The 25041-nt window shown below is 43.5% G+C and overlaps 1 protein-coding gene across 2 annotated transcripts in view; it reads left to right on the plus strand.

Moving 5' to 3' along the window:
• Positions 1–1468: 1468 nt before the first annotated feature.
• The window catches only part of WDTC1 (WD and tetratricopeptide repeats 1), a 71764-nt gene continuing 48191 nt past the window's right edge, over positions 1469–25041 (plus strand). For both annotated transcript variants that reach the window (XM_060017099.1, XM_060017106.1), the window contains exons 1-3: positions 1469–1738; positions 20048–20195; positions 21571–21654. In XM_060017099.1, coding sequence (XP_059873082.1) covers positions 20148–20195; positions 21571–21654 — 132 coding nt within the window. In that variant the 5' untranslated portion in view covers positions 1469–1738; positions 20048–20147. The remainder of the gene's footprint in view (positions 1739–20047; positions 20196–21570; positions 21655–25041) is intronic.

Raw genomic sequence — 25041 nt, forward strand, 5'->3', positions numbered from 1 at the left:
AGTTCTTCCTGAGGGTAGGTGCTGCCTGGTTCTCACTGGAGGGACAGGTAATGTTCAAAAGCTCAGACTCTAGGGCTACCCTGGTGGCGCAGTGGTTGAGAGTCCGCCTGCCGATGCAGGGGACACCGGTTCGTGCCTCGGTCCAGTCCGGGAAGATCCCACATGTCGCGGAGCGGCTAGGCCCGTGAGCCATGGCCGCTGAGCCTGCGCGTCCGAAGCCTGCGTGTCCAGCCCCCGTACCGCAAAAAAAAAAAAAAAAAAGCTCAGACCCTAGAGTCAGACAGATGTGGGTTTGAATCTCAAATTGGTTCCTTATCAGCTATGTGACCCTGGGCAAGCTGCTTTTTAACTCTTTTATGCCTCAGCTTCCTCTACAGCAAAAATAGACATAGTAATATTAGAGTACCTATCTAAGGAACTGTACTCAGTACAGTGCTGACACAGTAAGTACACGCTCAACAAAAGCAAATTATGATTATCTGACGGATGACACCCTGTGGGTGAGCGACAAGTTTCCATTCTCAAAAGATGACCATGTCTTCCTTTTCTGACTCAAGGCTCCTCATGGGTGGGGCCTGGTCTCTACCTCCAGAAGTTAGGCATGATAACTCCCTTGTGACCTTGGGAACTTCCTTAGAGAGGAATTGTTTCCTGCATCAGACTTGGGACTGCTCAAGGCTGGAACGGCCTCTCTTTTTCAGAGGTGGGACCAGCAGTCTCAGATGGAACTTTCTCCCAACAAACTGAGTGTTCCCAGAGTGTGTGTGTGTGGCTGGCTCCCCTCCAGGCCACCGGTGTAGACTGATTATCTTTTATGCTCTTCCTTCAGGCCGGGAAGCCAAGAGTGAGGAATGTACCACTTCAGCAGCCCCCCAGAGCAGGAAGAAGTAAGGTGAGACTTGGCTCTGGGGTGACCCTGGGGCCCCAGCCTGAAGAGTCCCCCAATTAAGGGGCTCTGAGGGAGTCTTGAGGAGGCTCTTAGGAGACTGTGTCGGGCTCTGGGGGCAATGGGTGAGGGGAGTGTCCCAGAAGCGACAGGAGGGAGCATTTTACGCTCACATAGGGTGGAAGGTGCGTCCGGGTAACTAATGGCAACTGGGCGGGGTGAGCCCGCGCTGCGGGAGCTCTTCGACGGAGAAAAACTACGACTCCCAGGTTGCTCCAGGCTTAGCCCGGCTTTTCCGCCCGCCCACTGGCTGCCGGTCTGGCGAGCAGCGAAGCGGATTGGCCGCGGCCATGCGGGGCTCCCCAACTAGCAGGTTAGTAGGCGCCACCGGCAGCAGACGTTGACCAGGAGCGGGGGGTGGAGGGGCCCCTGATCGCCATTCTGGAAACGGCCGGGCGCTGTCTCTGTAGCGTAGCCGCTGGCTGTGAGGCGCGGGGCGGGGGCGGAGACTGCGTGGCGCAGGCGCGGTGCTGGGCTTCTCCTGGGTCCCCAGACAGCTGGAGGAGATAAACAGAGGAGGAGGAGGGAGGGGAGTGCGTGTGTGAGAGCGCGCGAGGGAGTGTGAGTGTGTGTGAGCGCGGGTGTGAGGCGGTGCGCAGGGGCGGGCGGAGGCGCTGTCCGGCCCCGGCCAGGCGCCAGGCGGGGAGCATGGGAAGGGGCTAGAGCTGCCCGGGCCCTCCAGCCCCCTCCCCGGGATCCGCGCCCCCCCTCCGGGGAGAGGGGCCGGGCCCCCCGGACGGACATGGGCTCCTGAAGTTGCGCCGCCACCGGTCCTGGGAAGAGGCCTGACAGGTACGGGTAGCCGCCGCCCCCTGCTCTCCGCGGGCGCCGAGGCGAGGACCGGCTCCGGCAGCCTCGGCACACGGGCCGCCAGCTCTGGGCCGGCCCCAGCCCTGCCGGCCCGGGGGCCTGGACCCGTCCGCCTGAGGGCTCCGGGGTGTCCCGAGAAGGGGCAGGCCTCGCCGGGTCGGAGGGCAGAGTGGGCCGGGGGCGGGGTGGGGACGGAGGGCTGGCAGGGACGTGGAGGGAAGGCTCTGGGAGTTTGGGGAGGCTCTTCCGAGGGAGAGGTGGAAGTCGTCCCATCATGGGACTTTTTTGCGGAGTTTTTGTTTGACATCTGATCTGGCGCCGGTCTCAGGAAGAAGGGGGCAGGTGGAAGTGTCGGGAGGGCAACGTTGACCTGACCTGCTCTCTCTTAGTTTCCATCTGTGTGTGTGTGTGTGTCCGTCCCCGTGTCCAGTCCAGGCTTCTGGCAGCCGCAGATGCCTTCAGTGGCCCATCCTGGCACCAAACTGAACTCTGCCGAGGTGTTTCCACCAGGCGACTGTAGCGCCCGTACAAAGGGCCTTTACTTGGGAACTGGCTATTCAGTACCCACTTCAAAGGGCAAATGGGAAGTGTGGAGTAGGAGAGAGACTGCGACCCAGCAGGATCCAATTCTCGTTGCTGAAAGCTGCAGTGAGACGCCCCCTTGCCAGCCAGGTTGAATTCGCATAGTGCCCTCTGGCTCTCTCTTCTGCAGGTGTACTACTAGGGTCTCTAGAAAAGAGGCATCGGGATTTATGACTAATGTCTAACAACCTAATTTGACTATTTCCTCCAAAGGCCTTTCCTTCTATGACTTTCTTTAACTTCCTGAGGTAGTGGTAAAGCAACTTTAAAAAGTTTTCCTCTCAAGTTAGTGAGTTTAAAAGCATGGTAGGGTGGATGTAGCTTCCCCATTCTTCCCAAAGATGGGATAGATGATCAGGGCAAAGTGGCAGTTAAGTCTTCCCTTTTAATAAGGCCTGAAACAGTTTTGAGAAGAAGATTATTATTCTGAGGTCACTTCCTGACTCAAAGGCATTATGAAATCCCCACCTAGGGCACAGGTATGCCCCGTGGCCTCACTAAGCTTTTCTGTACATTGCAGTCCTCCTTGAGTGGCCAGTCTGTGTTCACTAAGTTGAAGGAACTACTAAAGGATATTTTTGGTTTGAATTCTGGCTGCTGCTTCTTTGTAATTATATTTTTAAAGGGATTGAATTGAATCTTGGCTATTGAGCATAGTGATAGCCAGATCCTCTATCACAGGCCAAGGAGTAATTAGTAGGGCTCCTTTGGGCCGAGTCTAAGACTAACAATGGATTTTTTCATTGCAGTTTGTTGTATTTCATCGGCAGGTGGGAAACAACCTTTTCTGCCATAGTTTGTGATCATGCTGCTTAATTCTGGAGTCCAGCTGTCCTTCCCTCTTAAGCTCTTTGGGGACACTTACGTTCAGGTCACATCCCACTTTGTAGAAGCAGTGCTTTGGGTCAACTCTGAAGAGTAACTGAACAACAATTCATATTTCTGCCTGGGACTCCTTCCCTTGGGGTCACTGAAGGAAAGAGAATATGTGTAGTGATTGTGGTGATGGTGTTAACATTGATGATTTGCCAGTTTTGTGTTTTAAAGTTGTGAAACAGCTGACAGTTTTTCTAGCTGGTAAGAACTCATGGGACATCCTATGGAGGGTATTTTCACGCATGTGGGCTTCAGAATCTGGAAGGATACAACTGAAGAAGCCCTCTGCTAAAATCTGTGGCTCCTGAGGGGCCAACTGCTGGGAAGACCCAAAAGTGTGACTTTAATTATTCTTCAATTATTTTTATTTTTCTTCTCTCCTTTTTGAATTAAGGCGTATAGCCCACGTGTGCAGTCCTGGGTCTCAGAGAGGGAGTCATAGACAACGTGTAATGTGGTGATACTTAACCTTTTCATTTGGGCCACTGGTTTAATGATCCATTCTGTTTCCTTTCTTCTTTTATCCTCACCTTTCCAGATTCTCCACTGCATCTTTGGGCTGCCAAACCCATATAATTCTTAGGCTGTGCTTTCTTCTCAGCTGTCTAATAAGCTCTTCAAAAACCCAAGCCCTGACAATTGCCATCAGAAACCAGTCCCTTGGTGTTACGTTTAATTCTGGCTAATTTACTTTGAGGGATATTTACTAACTGGAATACATCCTAAAAAGTGACTGACATTTATTGAGGGCCTGGTATATGTCATGCTCTGTGCTAGGTAGTGTTCTTACTTTACCTAATTTAACCTTCATGACTACCGTGTGAAGTGAAAGTTTTTCCTATTATACATATGAAGACACAGGTTCAGAGAGGTAAAATAACTTGCTTAAGGTCACACAGCTAGTAAGTGAAAGGATCAGAATTCAGACCCAGGTCTGTCTCCTCAGGGACTGTGACACTTGAGCAAGGGCTGAAAGGACCAAAACTAAGAGCCTGGGGGAACACATACTTGAAGAACTGTCTTTGGAAAAGGAACTGGACTTTCTCTGTGTGATTCTGCAAGGCAGCACTAGGATCAAAGGATGGAAATTCCAAGAGGGTAGATGTTGGCTTGACAGGAGAGAATTTGGCTTTCTAAAAACACAATGGGCTGCCTTGTGGGGGAGTGAGTTACCCATCATTGGAGGTATTCAAGCAGAGGCTTTGCCACTTCTTATCAAGGATATGGTAGAGTAGTTCATACTTATGTAGTTAAATTGGACTGAGTTTTTTTTTCAGTATTTTAAACTCTGTTATTATATCAAATTCCTGTCATTTTGATCTGTAAAAATCTAATATGTATTGAATACTTACTTTGTGCCTGGCACTTGCTGAACACTTTTCCTACAATATTTCATTTAATCTTCAGAAGTCCCCTGAGGTAAGTATTATCACTATTTCCACTTTACAGATGAGGAAACTGAGGGTCCAGAAAGTTGAAAAATATGCTGGAGGTTACACAGCTAGTAGTAGTAGGGCTGATATTTGAACCTATGTCTGCACCTTCTTAGCTGTGTAACCTAGAGTAAAGCACATGTTCTCTCTGAGCTATACTTTCGTCATATGTGAAATGAGCACCTACATTACAGTGGGTATATAAGGACTAAATGATGTAATACATGCTTTTCACTAGATCTCATCTTTTGCCCCCAAGAGCCTGGGTTTGGGGGTAAAGGGCTGCCACTTTGGTTTCTTCAGGTTGAATTCAGGCCTGACTGAAACCCTGAGAGTCCTGGGGTTCATTCTTGGTGCTATTAGTAACAGCTGCTGACTCCACAAAGGGCTTTGTGGCATTAGTAACTAATACCTTAAAAACTTGAGGCCTGAATAAGAGGAGTATTCAGCCAACAGGTTGGAGTATTGGAGGCAGTGTCAGAAGCTGTGTGGAAAGAAAATTCTCACCCTATTGTAGAATCAGATTCAGGGATCACTGTTTGCATTTTTATATTTAATGTCTTATTTTAGGGTGAACAAGGTCACAACTGCTAGAGCTGTGACAGAGCGGGATGCCAAGAATAATAACCCTTAATCCTCCCTGTAGCCATCTGGGGAGGTATTAACCCCATTTTCTTGGGGAAGGGAGCAGAGCAGGATCAGTCCTTGCCCAGGTAGCTATCTACAAGCTCTCTAGAGACAGTGTTAGGGTCAGGACCTTGGTAAGATTTTGTCCTTGTTCATAACCCCCAGATTCTGTTTTCAGAAAGCATAAAACTGTGCTTATTCCTGAACCTTTTAGAGAGCCTTTATCAGAATGGGAGGCAGGCGTTTCTGGTCAGGGAGCTTCATCAGTTGAGGCCTGAGTGTTTGGGTGCCAGTGGCTTACCTGGTTCCCTCTTGAGTTAGACATCTGGATGTAACACAGCTGCAAATGAATCAGAAAGGAAGCATTTCCAAATTGACTGGCTTAGTTTTCCTTGACCTTTCTGCTAGGAGTAAAGTTAGGCGGCAAAACTTAAAAGGCTCCCCTGTGAAAAGGTACTTTGAGTTGTGGCAGGATTTGGAAAGATGCAAGTTAAAGGCAAAATGCAAGACTGTGGATGCTCTTGAATACAATGAGAAAGGCTGGCATTATCGGAATATGCTTCCATTTCTCTTTCTGTTCCCTTCCATTACCTTAAGGTAATTGTGGCCCTAGGAGAAGGCAGATAAATTATCTATGATCACTGAAAAGCAAAGCTCTGAAAACATCAGGAAAATTTTTCACAAAACTCAAATCGCGATACAGAACCATACAGGCAGAGAAGACATCCAGGTGAGTTTTCATCCAGAGCCTCCCACAAGTGAAGCATTTCTTAGGATGGCCTTCCACAGAGAAAGCTTCAGTCAGCCCCATATGGAATCATTTAAGCCAGGAGCCTCAAAGATGGCAGAGAACTTTTCCGAAGATGCTTTGCCGATGGGCTTGTCCTACCATCCACACCTTTCTCAGATGATGTCCTTGTGCCAACTTAGTCCATGACCCTGAAATGCAATCTTTAAATTTGTGTTTAAGACCAGCAGAGTCAAGGTGATTTTGATTCCTTAGCCTAACCCTAAGAAACGGTAAGAGACAAAGTTTCTATTGGGGAAGACTGCTTGGATGTGGTCTGATGAAAGATAATAGTAGTAACTCTTTTTTAGTGGCCAACAGCCTGGGTCCTGGAGTTAAGCTATCTAGTTTGACTCTTCATTTAATTACTGTAACTTTGGGCAAGTTAACTTCTCCATGCCTCAGATCCTTTATCTATAAAATGAGGATAATAGTAGTACCTGTCTCACAGGGCTGTTATGAGGAGTCTGTCAGATAACACTTGTAAAATGTTTAGAATGTTCAATAAATATTATTTACTATGCTCAGTGTCAGGCATTTTACATATGTGGCTCTTCCATTCCTCATCAGTCTGTGAAGGTAGGCTTTATCATCCCTGGTTGGTTTTTTTTTCGGTACAAGGGCCTCTCACTGTTGTGGCCTCTCCCGTTGCGGAGCACAGGCTCCGGATGCACAGGCTCAGTGGCCATGGCTCACGGGCCTAGCCGCTCCGCGGCATGTGGGATCTTCCCGGACCGGGGCACGAACCCGTGTCCCCTGCCTCGGCAGGCGGACTCTCAACCACTGCGCCACCAGGGAAGCCCCCAAAACGGTTTACTTTTAAGCTCCTGGGTTTTTTGTTTTATTTTTGTTTTTACCTGCTATATAGGTATATGTAATAATATCTATCTCACAGGGTTATTGGGAGCATTAATGAGGTAATGCATTGTAAAACACTTAGCACAATACCTGGCATGTGATAATTCAAGAAACACTGGCTGTTTTTTCAACTGTTACACAGAGATAATGATTGTACCTACCTCAGGGCTGTTGTGAGGATTACACGGGATAACTGGCACACTGTAAATACTAAGTGTGAGTGACAGTATTATTTTCAATAAGAAAAAATCGTTTAAGAAAAGCCTCCTCTCAAAAAGTTAAACTTAGAGTGACCATATGACCCAAAAATTTTACTCCTAGGTATCTACTCCAAGAGAAATGAAAACCTATGTCCACATGAAAACTTGTACATGAACACTCATAGCAGCATTGTTTATAATATCCCCAAAGTAGAAACAACCGAAATGTCCATCAATGGATAAATAAAATGTGGTATATCCATATATGGAATATTATTCTTCCATAAAAAGGAATGAAGTACTGATTCATCCATAACATGGATGAAACTTGAAAACATTGTGTTAAGGGAAAGAAGCCAGTCCCAAAAGGCCACATATTGTATGAATCCATTTATATGAAATGTCAAGAATAGAAAAAGCTATAGAGATAGAAAGTAGATTAGTGGTTGTCTAGTGTTGAGGGAGAAGATGGGACGATTGGGGGTAGGCAGTGATAGCTAAAGGGTATGGGTTTCTTTTGGGGGGTGATGAAAATGTTCCAGAATTAGATATTGGTGATGGTTGCACAACTTTGTGAATATATTAAAAAGCGCAGATTTGCACACATTAAGAGGGTAGGTTTTATGGTAAGTAAATTATATCTCAACTGTAAAGGAGGAAAAGTCCCAAAACACTTTCTTCTTTTCTCTACCTCAAAATGACAACTTATGAAAAGAAAATTTAGTTCTCACCCTTTCCTTCATCTGTCTCCTAACTTGAACAGTAGTTATTTATGTGGCTTCTCTTCCTTAAAAGACTAAAAGCATCCTGAGGGCCAGCTCTTTATCTGATTCACCTATTGATCCTCCTGGGTCCCCAAGGAGTGATGTGGGCTTAGCAGGTACCAATAAATACTTGCTGAATGAATAACAGCATGACTACCTTGCATACAAACAGTATTTTATACCTATCAGAATGCTTTTGTTCATGCTTTTCATTTGAACCTCACAACAATCTTGTGAGGAAGCTAGAAAGTTATTATCATCCCCATTTAACAAAGGAGAACTGAAGCACAATGCTATGTGGTACTGAGGAAGAAGCACTAAACCGGGATTAGGGTCTTGTGCTCCAGGCCAAGATCTGCCTCTAACTCTGGCTGTGTGACGCTGAGTATGACATTTCATTCCCTCAGCCTATTTACCCATCTGTAAAATGAGAGGTAGACTCTGAGATGAGCTGCAAAACCCGTTCCAATGCCCTTATCCCATAATTCTAAGGACACACTGCTAGGTAGCAGTAGAGTGGAGATGGAACCCAAGTCATCTGTATTCTCTTTCCTCTGGACTTGCTGCCTACCACTGCAGGGAGGTGCTCCCATTGAGTGACAGCTGACCCCCTTTCAACATTCTGAATTATGCAAAAGATGTATGCAAGTTTCCTTTCACTCTATTTGCGATGGTTTTCCTACTGAAGCAATCCTATAGGAAAAAAAAAAGCACTTCCAATGCATAAAGGTAATTGGAACTAGTATAATAAAATAAAAAGAGTTGGGCTGTGGAGTCCGACAGTCCTAAAGTTCAATCCAGTTCTGCCACCCACTTTCTGTGTGACAGCATTTCTAAACCTCAGTTTTCCAATCTATAAAACAGAGATGATGGGACTTCCCTGGTGGTCCAGTGGGTAAGACTCCATGCTGCCAATGCAGGGGGCCCAGGTTTGATCCCTGGTCGGGGAACTAGATCCCACATGTATGCCTCAACTAAGAGTCTGCATGCCAGAACTAAAGATCCCGCATGCCTCAACTAAACATGCTGCAACGAAGATCTCGCACGCCACAACTAAGACCTGGAGCAGCCAAAAATAAATAAATTAATTAATTAATTAAAAGAAAAACAGGGATTGGGCCCGGAGCCTGTGCTCCGCAACGGGAGAGGCCACAACAGTGAGAGGCCCGCGTACCGCAAAAAAAAAAAAAGGTAAACAGTTTTGCCCAAGAACGCAACCTAGTGTGTGGTAGAGCCAGATTCAAACTCAAGTTTCTTTCCATCCAAAGCTAGTTTCTAATGACTATTTCCACATTAACACAAAACAATAAAAGTTAACAGTAGAATACTTGGAAAATACACAGGAACAGAAAGAAAAATATATCGCCTGTTGTCCTACCAGAGACATGACCACTGGCTAACAATTTTGGTGCATATCCTTCTTGTTATAGCATTACATATGTACATTTTTTGGTTTGTATTTTTTCCCCCAAGGCTGGGATGGCTATATATATGTCTTAAACCTAATTTTTAAACTAAAATGATTAATGGTTTTTCCATTTCATTAAGCAGTCTTCCATGTTTTGAATGACTCTATAATAGGAAAAAAAGTGGGTTTTTTGGGGTTTTTTTGCCGCATCATGAGGCTGGTGGAAACTTCGTTCCCCAACCAGGAATCGAACCCGGTGCCCCGGCAGTAGAAGCGCGGAGTCCTAACCACTGGATGGCCAGGGAATTCCCAGAAAGAAAGATTTTTAAAAGGGCTTTATTAGAGAGAATTCCAAATGTATACAAAGTAGAAGAGTATAATAAACCGCCATGTACTCATCATCCTATCTCAATAACTGTCAACATCCTGCCATTCTTTTTTTTTTTTGCAGTACGCAGGCCTCTCACTGTTGTGGCCTCTCCCTTGCGGAGCACAGGCTCCGGATGCGCAGGCTCAGTGGCCCTGGCTTACGGGCCCAGCCACTCCGCGGCATGTGGGATCTTCCCGGACCGGGGCACAAACCCGTGTCCCCTGAATCGGCAGGCGGACTCTCAACCACTGCGCCACCAGGGAAGCCCCCCATCCTGCCATTCTTGTTTCACCTATACTTCCCCTGCTTTCCACCCACTCATTCTATTTTTTAGGTGAAATTTAGAAACATGAAAACACACTAATCTTGATTGTATAATTTTAACAAATGGATATACCCATGTGAACATACCTCCAATATCCGTGAAATCATACTCCCATCAATATATAGAGAGCCTTCTATCACTCTAGAAAGTTCTCTGGTGTCCTTTTCTTGCCAATCTCCACACACCCAGGCAACATTTCTGATTTTTTTTAACTATACTTTGCCTGTTTTAAGATGGAATCATACAGTATGTACTTTACGTCTGGCTTCTGTTGCTCAGAATCTAAGAGATTCTTCCATGTTGTTGCCTGTATTAGTAGTTCCTTTTTTTTTTTTTTCTGTACGCGGGCGTCTCACTGTTGTGGCCTCTCCCGTTGCGGAGCACAGGCTCCGGAAGCGCAGGCTCAGCGGCCATGGCTCACGGGCCCAGCCACTCCGTGGCATGTGGGATCTTCCCGGACGGGGCATGAACCCGTGTCCCCTGCATCGGCAGGCAGGCTGTCAACCGCTGCGCCACCAGGGAATCCCTCCTTTTTTCTCTTATATAATAACTTTGTTGGGATATAATCCATATGCCATATAATTCATGCATTTAAAGTATACAATTCATTGGTTTTTAGTAGACTCACAGATGTGCAACGACCACCACAGTCAATTTTAGAACATACTTATCACCTCAAGAAGAAACTCCAAACCACAGTGAAATACCACTTCACATCCACGAAGATGGCTATAATTAAAAAAAAAAAAAAAGTGTTGGTGAGGGTGTGGAGAAAGTGGGACCCTTATACATTGGCTGGTGAGACTGTAAAATGGTGCAGCTACTATGGAAAACAGTTTGGCGATTCCTCAGATAGTTAAACATAGAATTACCATATGACCCAGCAATTCCACTCCTAGGTATATACCCCAAAGAATTGCAAACAAGTACTCAAACAGAGACTTGTACATGAATGTTTATAGCAGCACTATTCACAGTGGATGAAGGGATAAACACAATGTGGCATAACAGTGCAATGGAATAGTACTCAGCCATAAAAAGGAACGAAGTACTGATACGTGCTGCAACATGGATGAACCTCAAAACATTATAATACGTGAAAGAGGCCAGACACAAAAAGGCCACAAATTGTAGGATTCCATTTATATGAAAAACCTAGAATAGATAAATCCATAGATACAGAAAGTAAATTAGTAGTTGCCAGGTGCTGGGGGGAGGAGGGAATAGGGAATGACTGCTTAATGGGTATGAGGTTTTCTTTGGGGTTGATGGAAATGTTTTGGAATTAGCTAGAGGGGGCGGTCCCACAACATTGTGAATGTACTAAATACCACTGAATTGTACACTTTAAATGATTAATTTTATGTTACGTGAGTTTCAATTCAATTAAAAAAAAAGGAAACATATCCTTTAGTTATCACCCCTCTACCTCCTGTCCCCTCCAGCCCCAAGAAATCACAAATGTACTTTCTATTTCTATAGATTTGCCTATTCTGGACTTTTTATATAAATGGACTTATATGATATGTGGGCTTCTTTCACTTAGCATAATGTCTTCAAGTTTCATCCGTGTTGTAGACATGTCTCAGTACTTCATTCCTTTTTCTGGCCAAATAACTTTCGATTGTATGGATAAACCACCTTTTGTTTATCCATTGATCAGTTGATGGACATTTCGGTGGTTTCTACTGTTACCTATTGTGAATAATGTTACTATGTGCATTCTTGTACACGTTTTCTTATGGAGTTTCTTTGTTTTGTTTTGTTTTTTTTACTGGTACGCGGGCCTCTCACTGTTGTGGCCTCTCCCATTGCGGAGCACAGGCTCCGGACGCGCAGGCTCAGCGGCCACAGCTCACGGGCCCATCCGCTCCATGGCATGTGGGATCTTCCCAGACGGGGGTACGAACCCGTGTGCCCTGCATCGGCAGGCGGACTCTCAACCACTGCGCCACCAGGGACGCCCGAGTTTCTTTGTTTTTAACAAAGTCACTTTTTTTTCCTCCTGACCTTGCATTTCAAAGCTAGCAGAGGTAATAAAGACATCCTATTCTCTGTGCCCCACCATCTGCAGTGGAATCCTCAGTGTCAGCTTTGTTTCTCTGGTAGGGAATGAAATATGGAAGAAATGTTGTAACCATGCCAGTGAGTATAGATAACAGGAGTTATCAGGTCTTAGTAGAATTCAGGTTTGGTGGAAGTCTATTAAGCACCTACCACGATCCAGGTATATATTTTGTACTTTCATATATATTTCATCATTTATTCCTCACAAAGATCCATTGAAGTAGGTTAGTATCCCTATTTTACAAATGAGGAAATTGAAACTCAGAAACATTAAGTAACTTGCACAACTACGGGGCTGAAATTCAGGCCCAGGTGCCTAAGTATTTCAAGTCTGCTTCTCTTTCTGCTGCGCTAACCAGAGCCTAAACAAGGACTATGGCATACCTGAAATGGGTGGTTCCTCATGTTTGTTTGGATATTACCAATTCAATCCTTGGTTCCAGATGAGTAATCTTCTCCAGATGTACTTTCTTCTAGGGTTTGGTAACCTTAGGCTCTTATATTACTGGTACCCTTTTCATTTTGAAGTGCGAGATTAATTCCTCCACATTTAACTGTTAGTTGAATTTTATTAGCTTCCTTTGTAACTATACAAAGATGTGCCCATTGAAGAAAGTTTCCCAGTAGCCTAAGTTTTTGGTTAATCATTAGAGAAATGCAAATTAAAACTACAATGAGATATCATCTCACACCGGTCAGAATGGCCATCATAAAAAAATCTAGAAACAATAAATGCTGAAGAGGGTGTGGAGAAAAGGGAACATTCTTGCACTGTTGGTGGGAATGTAAATTGAATGGAGAACAGTATGGAGGTTCCTTAAAAAACTAAAAATAGAACTACCATACGACCCAGCAATCCCATTACTGGGCATATGCCCTGAGAAAACCATAATTCAAAGAGTCGTGTACCAAAATGTTCATTGCAGCTCTGTTTACAGTAGCCAGGACATGGAAGCAACCTAAGTGTCTATCAACAGATGAATGGATAAAGAAGATGTGGCACATATATACAATGGAATATTACTCGCCATAAAAAGAAATGAAATTGAGTTATTTGTAGTGAGATGGATGGACCTAGAGTCTGTCATACAGAGTGAAGTAAGTCAGAAAGAGAAAAACTACTGTATGCTAACACATATATATGGAATCTAAGAAAGAAAGAAAAAAAATGGTCATGAAGAACCTAGCGGCAAGATGGGAATAAAGACACAGACCTACTAGAGAATGGACTTGAGGATATGGGGAGGGGGAAGGGGGGGCTGTGACAAAGTGAGAGAGTGGCATGGACATATATACACAACTAAAATAGGTAGCTCGTGGGAGGTAGCCGCATAGCACAGGGAGATCAGCTCGGTGCTTTGTGACCGCCTGGAGGGGTGGGATAGGGAGGGTGGGAGGGAGGGAGACGCAAGAGGGAAGAGATATGGGAACATATGTATAACTGATTCACTTTGTTATAAAGCAGAAACTAACACACCATTGTAAAGCAATTATACTCCAATAAAGATGTTAAAAAAAAAAAGTTTGTGGAAGGGATGGTGTTAAGTTCTAGGCATTTTAGAGCTCTGGGAATAGAATACCTTTTAGAAGGTGTAACATCTGCATAGCAGCTCATATTTTCTTTATAACATTAAATCAGGGCTTCCCTGGTGGCACAGTGGTTGAGAGTGTGCCTGCCGATGCAGGGGGCACGGGTTCGTGTCCCGGTCTGGGAAGATCCCACATGCCGCGGAGCGGCCGGGCCCGTGAGCCATGGCCGCTGAGCCTGCGCGTCCGGAGCCTGTGCTCTGCAAAACATTAAATCATATCTTTTCCTTTGTGCCTTAGGTATTTTTATATTTCTCGTATTCCTGACTCCTAGAAGCTGGCTTCCTTCTTCCTCTTTTCCATTTAATATCAGCTAGAGTTTGCCTGCAATATCCTGAATTACAAGTAAATGCCATTCCTAAACCTTTGTATTCTAGCTAGAGGAAGTTTTTATTGAGCTTTCACGTTCTGCCAACAAATTAGCCCTCAGTGTTATTAGAGCTTTAAGTGTGAAAATCAGGGTTTATTCATTAACTGTGCTATGCTTAGGATGAAGAAGATACATTAAAAGTTGCTTGTTGTCTGGGAATTCCCTGGTGCTCCAGTGGTTAGGACTCGGCACTTTCACTGTGGTGGCCAGGGTTCAATTCCTGGTTGGGAAACTAAGATCCCGCAAGCCATGTGACTCAGCCAAAAAAAAAGTTGCTTGTGGTCTGTTAAAGTCCTTATTCTTCATTATTGATTTCCCAGTTGTCTGTCTAGCTCTACTGTTATATGTTTAGTTTGTTTCCCCTACTGTCATTTTTGTGCTCTCTTCTAAGATGTGTGAATAAATGAGTATAAATAAAATTTAATTTATTATTCCATGTTGTTCCTTCTGAATTTACTGTCCTAGCTATTCATTTTGGTCGTTTGGTTAAATTAGCCTTTTTCAGTCCCTCTTTGGAGCTCTGATTACAGTAGCCTTGGTGCCATTGATATACAATTAATGACAACTATATTGTGTGCTCTTGAAGAGACAGGTCTGTGTTCGGCTTGTTCTTTGCTGTATTTTCAAAGTTTAGCGTAGTGCCTGGCAAAATAGGCACTGAAATTTTTACCTTATGGATTCCTTTTTTTTTTTTTTAATTTGGCTGCATCAGGTCTTAGTTGAGGCATGCGAACTCTTCCTTGTGGCATGCGAACTTTCAGTTGTGGCATGTGGGATCCAGTTCCCTGACCAGGGATTGAACCCAGGCCCCCCGCATTGGGAGCACAGAGTCTTGGCCACTGGACCACCAGGGAAGTCCCCACCTTATGGATTCTTGAAGTCACTTATTTCCGTCTTTTTGCCCCTCAGCAGAACTGAGCATTATGTAATTTGCATACTGCACCAGAGATAGAAATCCCCTTGATGTAGTCTTTTCTAGAGTTTAATCATATATAATATATTTAACTTCCTTTTGCCAATTCCAGTCTTTCATTCGTATCATTTCATATTTATGAGTTCTTTATAGAATTGACTATTTCCTAACCTTCCTTAAAATAATGCTTTTAAAATTTGACCATGGGGCTTCCCTGGTGGCGCAGTGGTTGAGAGTCCGCCTGCCGATGCAGGGGACATGGGTTCGTGCCCCGGTCCGGGAGGATCCCACATGCCGCGGAGCGGTTGGGCCCGTGAGCCATGGCCACTGAGCCTGCGTGTCCACAGCCTCTGCTCCGCAGAGGGAGAGGCCACAACGGTAAGAGGCCCAAGTACCACAAAAAAAAAAAAAAATTTTTTTGACCATGATTAAATCTCCTAATATTCAAATAACTTTAATTTATTGCTCTGATCATTTGTATTTGAGAGGCTTTGGACTGAAGTATGAAACTAGTTATGCCCCCTGTATATTTGAGCGTATTTCTCTCCTGAGGTGAGCCTTTATATAATCTCTGCTTAGAAGTGTTTCCAGTTATGCTTGTCCGCCTCTAAAAGTTTGTGGAAAGGCACTGTTGCCCTTAAGAGAGGAGAGGGTGGGCTGTGCTCCAGAATGAGCTATCTGCCAGTGTGCTATCATTTCTTCTCAGGATGGGAATGAAAATGTTTACCAAAATACCAACTGAGCAGTAGTTGTGTTAAATTTGACATTTTGGGTTTTAAACCTCTGCCTACCAGTCTGATATTGTTTTAAATCCCAGTTTCCATTTTATCATTTACTTGAATTGTAGTGGTTTTTGCTTGCCTGGTTTCTCTGCTTTTACCTCCCTTGTTCCTTTTAGTATTTCCAAGCCACACACCAATATTAGCTAAAGTCCCTTGCCTTTGTTTTTTTATTTTTTTCTTTTTTGTTTGGCCTCGCCATGCGGCTTGTGGGATCTTAGTCCCCCCACCAGGGATTGAACCCGTGCCCTCGGCAGTGAAAGCGCCGAGTCCTAACCGCTGGACTGCCAAGGAATTCCCTAAAGTCCCTTGCCTTTGATTCTTTGCTTTCTTAGTATAGGTACTATATCTTTCATCTCATTATTCCCTTGTGTCAAGCACAGTGCTTGGTGCTTGCTAAAAACTCAGTTTATGTTTTAAGAAAAATAATGAATGAGTAGTGACAAATTAGTTGGCTCTTTTGGGGATTCTCGTAGTGATCATTACTCTAGGAAATTACATACTGTAGTAATTTATTCATATATACTTAGTAATTAAGAGTATCCATACAGTTCTAGGTTTGAGTCCCAGCTCCACCTCCAGTTTACTAGCTGTGTGACATTGTGAAAATTGTCTCCCATCTATGACTCTGTTTCTTCATCTATAAAATGATAGTAGCATCTACCATACAAGCTTCTTGAACTAATCTTAGCACTAGTTGTCTCTCTCCTCAGAAGTGTATCCCCCTAGTTCTTTGCGATTTCTTGTCATTCACGGTTCAGCTTAAATGCCATCTTCTCAGAGGGCCCCTCTGTATCAGGCAGGATTTGTAGTTGTAAGCAACAGAAACCAATTCTAGCTGATTCTTGAAAGGATATTAGGGAAACTCACAAAATATCAGGGAAGGCCGCAGAGCAGCCTTGAAGAAAGGGCTGGAACAAGGGAAACTGGTTAGCATCCAGGACCCACAGCCAGAATCATTCACGGAACCAGTCCATGAGGTCACTGCTGCCACTGATACAGCTTACAGCACCGCCAGCTGACTGGACCTTAATGGCAGCTATAGCGCCTCTTCCTGCCAGCATGGACTTTCCATGATCCTCCGATTCGTTGACAGCAGATCCCAATTAAAGTCTGGGGCTCATGTGTCTGTTGGCATAGCCTGGGCCATATGCACACACTGTAGGTGTAAGGGAGCCTCAGAAAGAGAATCTTGACTCCACCATTCTCACTTCATAGTGAGAGGGCGCTCTGCCTCCCGCCAGACTCGTTAGATGGGGAGTTCCCAAAATACAGGAAGGGAGTTCACATGCCGAGCAGCCAGAAAACTCCAAAATACACTGTATCTTCTTTGACCTCAAGTCTAAAAGTAGCCCATCAATCACTCTCTGATCAACTTGTTTTATTTTCATTATAGCTCTTTTCACTACTGGATATCTTCTTATTTTATTTGTATTATTATTTGTTATCTATCCCCTCCTGCTAGAATATAGGTACCATGAGAGTAAGGAACTTGCCTATTTTGTTCACTGCTGTATCTCCTGGGCCCGGAATAGTACCTGGCATATAGTAGAAGCTTCTTGTGTTCACCTGTTAAATGAATAAGTTAATGAATGAATAAATATAAAGCACTTAGCACAATTCCTGGTACATAGTAAGTACATAATATTTGGCAACTTACTATTTCTTAGCAGATAAAAGTATTTATATTCTTTTCAAAATAAAATTAAAGAAAAAACTTTATACTTACATTATTTTATTTGACCTTCCCAGTAATCTTCCAAGGAAAACGTGTTGGGAGTAAAAAATGAGCCTTTTTCTGGTGAAGCATGCATGGCCCATTCAGTGTTTGTACCAATGCTTCCTGTGCCTGTGAGTCACAGGAATGAGGGCCTACTTAGAGAGATTAAGAGACTTGACCAAGGCCACATCACTGGCCTTACTTTTTTTTTTTTTTTTTTTGCGGTACGCGGGCCTCTCACTGTTGGGGCCTCTCCCGTTGTGGAGCACAGGCTCCGGACGCGCAGGCTCAGCGGCCATGGCTCATGGGCCCAGCCACTCCGTGGCATGTGGGATCTTCCCGGACCGGGGCACAAACCCATGTCCCCTGCATCAGCAGGCGAACCCTCGACCACTGCACCACCAGGGAAGCCCACTGGTCTTACTTTATATCAGATATACTCACTGACTTTGGTGTTTTCCATTGTAATAAGCCTCACCCCATATTATTGGTGATTGTGGGGCAGTTACTGTTATTGTTTTGGCTTTGACCATTATATCACAAATCAGAGCCATAAACACAATTGCAGGCCAACGCTTAATTTATGTCAGTTTGTTCAAATTCACAATTTTAATTTGATGGCCAAGGGCCCCTGGAAAAGCTATTGTGGAATTGTAGTTTTCAGATGGCATCCCTGGATGTTCTTGGTGCTTGTAGGTTTTGTGAGCCTAAGTAGTGCCAGTGACTTCCATATATCCCTGTTAATGCTCCCTAAGATGCAATGCTGGGTGACTTCCACACTGTAAGGGAAGGTTCTTGCCCTTTTAAGAGCTTTTAATCCCACAATAGACCATGGTCTATTGTGTTCTTCACACACACACCCATTTTCTAGAGACCAAAGAACTCAAGCTGAATGGGAACATCTAATCAGGCAGCAAGTTTTTTATAGTCCCACTGTGTGCCTAGCACTAAAGGAAAAAAAAATCTGCGATAACATAGTGTTTATAAATAGAGTCTCCTTTTGTGGTTAAATGCCAAAAGGAAAGGAAGGAGTCTGCTCACAGCTCAGGTGGAGAAGGTTTGGTTTTCGGAGGGTGAGCTAGGAATCTGCAGGAGGCCAGTTGGAGGAAAGCCAGGGCCAGGAGGTCCAGAAGTGGCCTCGGGAGGTCCTGTTGACTTGGGAGGGTTAGCAGAGAGGCCTGATGAGCCTTACGAGCCATCATTAGAGGGCCATCATGGAGAAGGAAGACTAGACCTCCTGTGTGACTTCAGAGATAGAAACAGGACCAAAAGGTGGACATAACAGGAGGCAGAACTTTCTTTTAAAACATAGTGGTTTAAAATGTAAAATAGATAGCTAGTGGGAAGCAGCCTCATAGTACAGGGAAATCAGCGGTGCTTTGTGACCACCTAGAGGGATAGGGAGGGTGGGAGGGAGGGAGACGGAAGAGGGAAGAGATATGGGGATATATGTATATGTATAACTGATTCACTTTGTTATAAAGCAGAAACTAACACACCATTGTAAAGCAATTATACTCCAATAAAGATGTTCAAAAAACAACCCCAAAAACAGTGGTTTATTTTTTTCTCTAGTGGTTTTTTTTTCTGATTGTAAAATAAAATTAATGTGCTTTTATAGAAAAAATTTGAAAACATCAAAAAGTAGAAGGAAAAAATCAGTCATACTATTTATTATCCAAAGATGGCAATTGTTATTTTTTATATTTCCTTTTTTAAACATAGCTGTGACAATAGTGTTTACTGCAAAAGCAAAATATAAACATTTGACATGATGTAAGCATTTTTCCTTCATAAGTAGCATTTCTAATGCTACATAATATCATATGACTATACATTATTTAGCCATTCCTCTATCATTGGAAACTTGGGTGGTTTTATTTTTTTTGCTTTTACAAACTCGATGATGAATATGTTTCAGTATGGAACTTTTTTATTTCTCATATTTTGTGCTTTCTTATGGCAAATTATCAGAAATGAGATGACTAGGTCTTTCTAACAGAGTTGTGTAATAAAGGAATAGTTTGCTTAAGAAGTTCGGAGTCTGAAAGCCTACATATCAGGGTATTGAAGAAGGATTTCTTTATGTTGGACATGGTCACCATTACATTTCCTGTCTGCTCTTTGATTCTGTGAATCTGTTAGAGGGTTGAATGTTCTGTTTGTGATACTGATTTGGCTTTGGGGAGGGCCAGGCTGAAGGTCAAGGATTTTGAAGCATAATTAAAAGTTTCAGACTGGTTGCCACAGATGCATACTGAGCAAGTGAAACTTGACATCTTTCTTGCTGTATGCCTTGTTCTTACTTTGGGATGTGCTTCCATCTTCCTTCATACTCATATCCACACACACACACCCATTTTCTAGAGAAGCACACATGACTGACTCCTTCAGTGTTTGTTCCAGTACTTCCTGTGGCTGTGAATCTTTGTCTCTCCACCCTCCAACCCCCTTCACCCTCCAGAGGTTCTTCAACACTATGGAGCAGGGCCAGCACACCATGTCATAAATCACGGGCAATAGCCAGTTTACTGGGTGGGCTGGTGGGCTATTTTAGGGGTGGAATCAGGGCCCTGAAGCCACCTTACTCCATCCTCCAAGGTTTGATTATTTTTTTTCCCCCAGGTAATTAAATGTGTGTCTTGTGGACCTGGGCTTGGCTGGAATGCTCAAGGGTCCTGAAGATCCTTCTATAGCTTCCTTCTGTTGAATCCATTAAGAGAAGATGGCAAAAGTCAACATAACTAGAGACCTCATCTGTAGGCAGATAAAGGTAAGCAACCCAGACCTATGAACCAGAGCATGAGGTCCTTTTTCCCCACAGATTCATGTTATAGCTGAATAAACTGAGGACTAGAGTCTGTGACTTGCCATTAACTAATTAATGGCAGACACAGGCCTAGAACCAAGGTCTCTTGACTCTGGTCTTCTTTTATCCAAGAACATGGAATCATGGAGACTCCTCTATCCAAGCACTTGTACCTGGGCTGCTGAGATTGATGGAGTCTGGTGGAGGAGGGGAGCACGTATGTGCACACCTGTGGAGGAGGCGGGGTGTGCAGCAGAAGGAAATAGAGCTTCTTCACGTTGCTCTGGCTACTCAGCTGTACATATAACAGAACCTGGGGGAGTCTTAATCCCAGTTTAGCTTAGACTCTTTCTTCTCTTCTTCGAGGGTCTCCTATACCAAAGCCTGCACCTTTTCTCTGCAGTTTGTACCTGGAAGACACTCCAATACTGTGAGATGAATAGATGACTGGGCAGTCAAGCTCATTTAGCGAGGTAGCCCAGGCTTTGTCAGGGAAGCCCTCAGTAAAGGAGCATGGGGGTTTAATGGAGGAGATTCAACCAAGACAAGATGTGCTTTTGAAGTAAGAAGCCCAGGCTGGGGTCAGGGGCTTAATCTCACCACTGCCCTAATTAACTACCTATAAGACTTTAGTCACTTTGCCTTTCTGTGCCTCAGTTTTCTGTTGTTAAATGATAATAATGTCTGTCTGCCTGCAGGCTTATCTTGAGAATGAAATCCGAAAGAACCTGAGAAAGTTCTTTGTAAAGGTTAAGCGCCAAAAATCTTTTAAAAATTAAGTGGCATGCGCATAAGCTGTGGTCACCATCCAGAAGGATTGGTGACACTTATGCCTATGCACGTTAGTCTGTGTTTTGTATATTTTCCCCTGCATCCCTGAATCCTTTTGCAGCTTTGTCCATTTGTGGGGGGGTTTGTGTGTGATTTCATTAGACTGCGTGGCCCCAAGGGCAAGGACCAATTCCTAGAGGCACAGAATCATAGAATTGGAGGGACCACTCAAGTTATTTTTCTCCTTTATATATACCCCACAATATGTGTCCTAAAGATGATGCCCACCTTCTCTAACCTAAGTATGGAAACATTCCCTATTTGTTGTTTCAATTTTTTTTTTTTTTGGTAACCCAACAATTACAACTTAGTGCTTAATTATATCCTCTCTTCTATCGATATTATTCTCTAATCCCTGCCCAAGTATATTGTAAACTCCTGCAGGCCAATTTCTTGTTCTCTTTTCTAGCTCCTGTGGGGCCCAGCACAATGCTGCATATGTAATAGGAACATAGTAAATCATGTTAAATCGAATCAATGAATCTATGAGTTTGTTTCTCTTCCCCAGGAGCGGGGTGCCCTGAGCTTTGAGCGGCGCTACCATGTCACTGACCCCTTTATCAGACGGCTGGGCCTGGAAGCAGAGCTGCAGGTAAGAGATCCAATTTGCACCCTAGATGCAGATGACTGGCTCTCCATTCTCTGCCTGCAGAGAATCCTCTTTGCACTATTCAAGGCATAAACAGTTTTTCTCTGCAGGTCATACCTGAAGGTTACTTCTCCTTTACAGCGGTTTTATTAGGCACATAAATCTGAATCAAGATTAGTGATTGACATGGTCACACAGAAATTGTTTTATCGCCATATTATTTCCTTTGTGCTTGGAAAAAGACTATTGAATTTCATACCACTGTTTTTACTATTGGCTTGGACAGTAAAGATTCTTACCTTTGTATAGGAATTTAGAGTTTACAAAGTGTTTTCACACACACACACACACACACACGCACGTGCGCACACACACGCACGCGCGCGCGCGCGCGCGCACACACACACACACACACACACACACACATACACACACACTTGCATTTTAGCTTCAAAGAAATGCTGTGGGTGGTATATAGGAAATAGGTATTTAAAAAAAGGTTTAGAAAAACCAAGCACCTTGTCCAATGTTGTCCTGTCCAATCGAGGGGGAGTCAGGCCTACAGTCCAGATGTTCAGCTTTTTCTGTCTGACACAGAAACACTCCCCAATGTTAGCTCCATTCCCTTTCCTTCCTCAGAACTGTGTTTTGAATCCAACTTTTAGCTGTCCTCTCCAACTAAGTGTCATCTGCAGGTTGAATAAGAATTCTCTTTGGTTCCTTCACGTTAATGTTTGTAAGTAATTGTGTTGATCTTAGAAAAAGACTAGAAAGAAATTCATTGCCTACTAACAGTGTTATCTCGAGTTAATGAAATTATAGATGATTGTTATTGCTTTCTTTTCATTATAAACTTTTATCCGTTATAAAATATAATTACATTAATAGTAATATGGAAAAGATAAGTAAAAATTACTTGTTATTCCCCCCTCCCTAGTATAATGACTATGTATATACTTCCTTTTATCTTTTGCATATTTTTACATAATTGTAATCATACTTTACATTGAATTTTGTATCTTTTTTATAATAATCCTCTTCTCCATGTTACCAAGTGGTATTCACAACTTTCACTTAAAATTTTTTTTCTGATTATATAAGTAGTAAATATTATAGTAGAAAATATGGAATCGACAGAAAAATATAGAGAAGAAAACAAAATCAGTTTTAATTCTACCATCCAGAGATAAACATTGTTAATGTTTGGTATATTACTTTCATGTATTATGAAGCAGAATGCTAGTTAAGAGATAGGCATTAGAGCTGAATAAATTTAGTTTCAACACCTATCTTCTCTACAGCTATATAGCCTTGTTCAAGTTACCCTTAGTTTCCTGATCTGTAAAATGGATCAATAACTGAGAATTGTTGTGATGATTAAATGAGATGATTTTTGAAGTGCTTAATACAATGCCTGGATCATATAAGCTAGTTCAGTAAATAACAATTATTATTATGTCTTCCAGTGTTTTTTCATGCTTATGTAATTTTTTTCTGCAAAGTGGAGCTCATACCATTTACACAGTTTGCTAAACCCTTTTATACTTTTATGTCATTATTGTTTCCCCATACCTCTAAAAAGTCTTTGAAAACATGATTTTGTAAATATATTGTATTATTTATCCTTTACTCTATTTTTTTGAATTTCTTTCCATATTTCCTTGAAACATAAAGTACATCCCTTTAGTGCAGTTGGAGGTGGGGCATGCAAGGTTTTACCTCCAAGGGGACATTTGGCAATGTCCAAACAGTTTTGGCTATGAAAACTGAAAGGGTACTACTGGCATATAATGAATAGAGTATAGGGATGCTGCTAAACATTCTACAGTCATAGTACAACAAAGAATGTGCAACAAAGAATTATGCAGCGCCCAATGCCAATAACGCCGAGGTTGAGAAACCCTGCTCTGGTGGATGCTGAGTGGACAGTTGAAGGCCGGTCTTCTCCTTTTAGCTGTGCCTCCGCCCAACCCATATTGTCTCTACTATCTCTTCCTGGTTTTATAACTTTGTCCACAACAGACTTGGAAACCTCTGTGAACACAAAACAGGATTCTAGCTATTATTTCCAAAGATTTGGCACTCAAATACAAAAATATGTTAAGGTGGATGCACTGTCTGAATTTGCACTTGGCTGAAGGCCACCTTAGCCGGGACCTATAGTAACAGTGCACAATATGAAGGAATGCCCACAGGTTTAGGTGTTAAAGCAAAGACCTAGTTTGGACTTCCCTAGTGGCGCAGTGGTTAAGAATCCGCCTACCAATGCACAGGACCCAGGTTGGAGCCCTGGTCTAGGAAGATCCCACATGCCGTGGAGCATCTAAGCCCATGTGCCACACCTACTGAGCCTGTGTTTTAGAGCCCACGAGCCACAACTACTGAGCCCATGCACGTAGAGCCCACGCTCTGCAATAAGAGAAGCCACTGCATTGAGAAGCCCGCGCACCAGTATGAAGAGTAACCCCCACTCGCCACAACTAGAGAAAGCCCGCGTGCAGCAACAAAGACCCAACAGAGACCTAGTTTAAATCCCAGCTTTGCCACCTGTGAGGCTTAGAGAAGTGAGAGCAGATGGAAAGAAGACTGGGAGAAAAATAGGTTTGTGAGAGAATCGGGGTTGGACCTGTAAAGTTTGAAAGCCTGTTGGATAGCTTTGTGGAGATGTCAGGTGGGCAGTTGATGGTCCTAATCAGGGGAGAGCTCTGGACTATAGGGAGAAATCCGGAGACTTCAGCGATCCATGGAGCCTTAGAGAACAGGGTCCAAGACCTAGCTCTGGAGATACTCCAGCTTTCAGAAATTGATTACAAGCTAAGGAGATAAAAAAAAGTTAACCACGAAAGAGAGTCGGTGAAGTAGAACGGAAACAAAACCAGGAGAGTGTAAGGAGAGTATTTCAAGAAAGGAGTGGTCAGTTCTACTCAATGCTTCTGAAAGGTTGAATAAGTGAGGACAAAACAGTGACTGTGGTCTTGACTAGAGCAGCTTTATTGGAGTGGTGAGAATAGATACTAAATTGGAGGGGTTGAGAAGTGAATTGGAGGTGAAGGAGTACAACAGCAAGTAGACAACTCTCTATTTAAAAAAATTTTTTTAGAGAATTCCCTGGCAGTCCAGTGTTTAAGACTCAGCGCTTTCACTGCATGGGCCTGGGTTTGATCCCTGGTCGGGAAACTAAGATCCCACAAGCCACACGGTGCAGGAAAAAAATAAAAAAATTTTTAAAGAGGGTGATGAAAATTTATTTATCTATTTAGTCAGTTATTACAAACTTTTCCCCTAGATGAAAGGAAAGATAGGATGTAAGCAGTAAAAAGGGTAAACTGTTGCAGGAAGGGGGACCCCTTTCCAGGGCCCGAGATTGGGGTCTTATCTAACACTCAGGAA

This window comes from Delphinus delphis, chromosome 1, assembly GCF_949987515.2.
Source record: "Delphinus delphis chromosome 1, mDelDel1.2, whole genome shotgun sequence".
Taxonomy (NCBI): domain Eukaryota; kingdom Metazoa; phylum Chordata; class Mammalia; order Artiodactyla; family Delphinidae; genus Delphinus; species Delphinus delphis.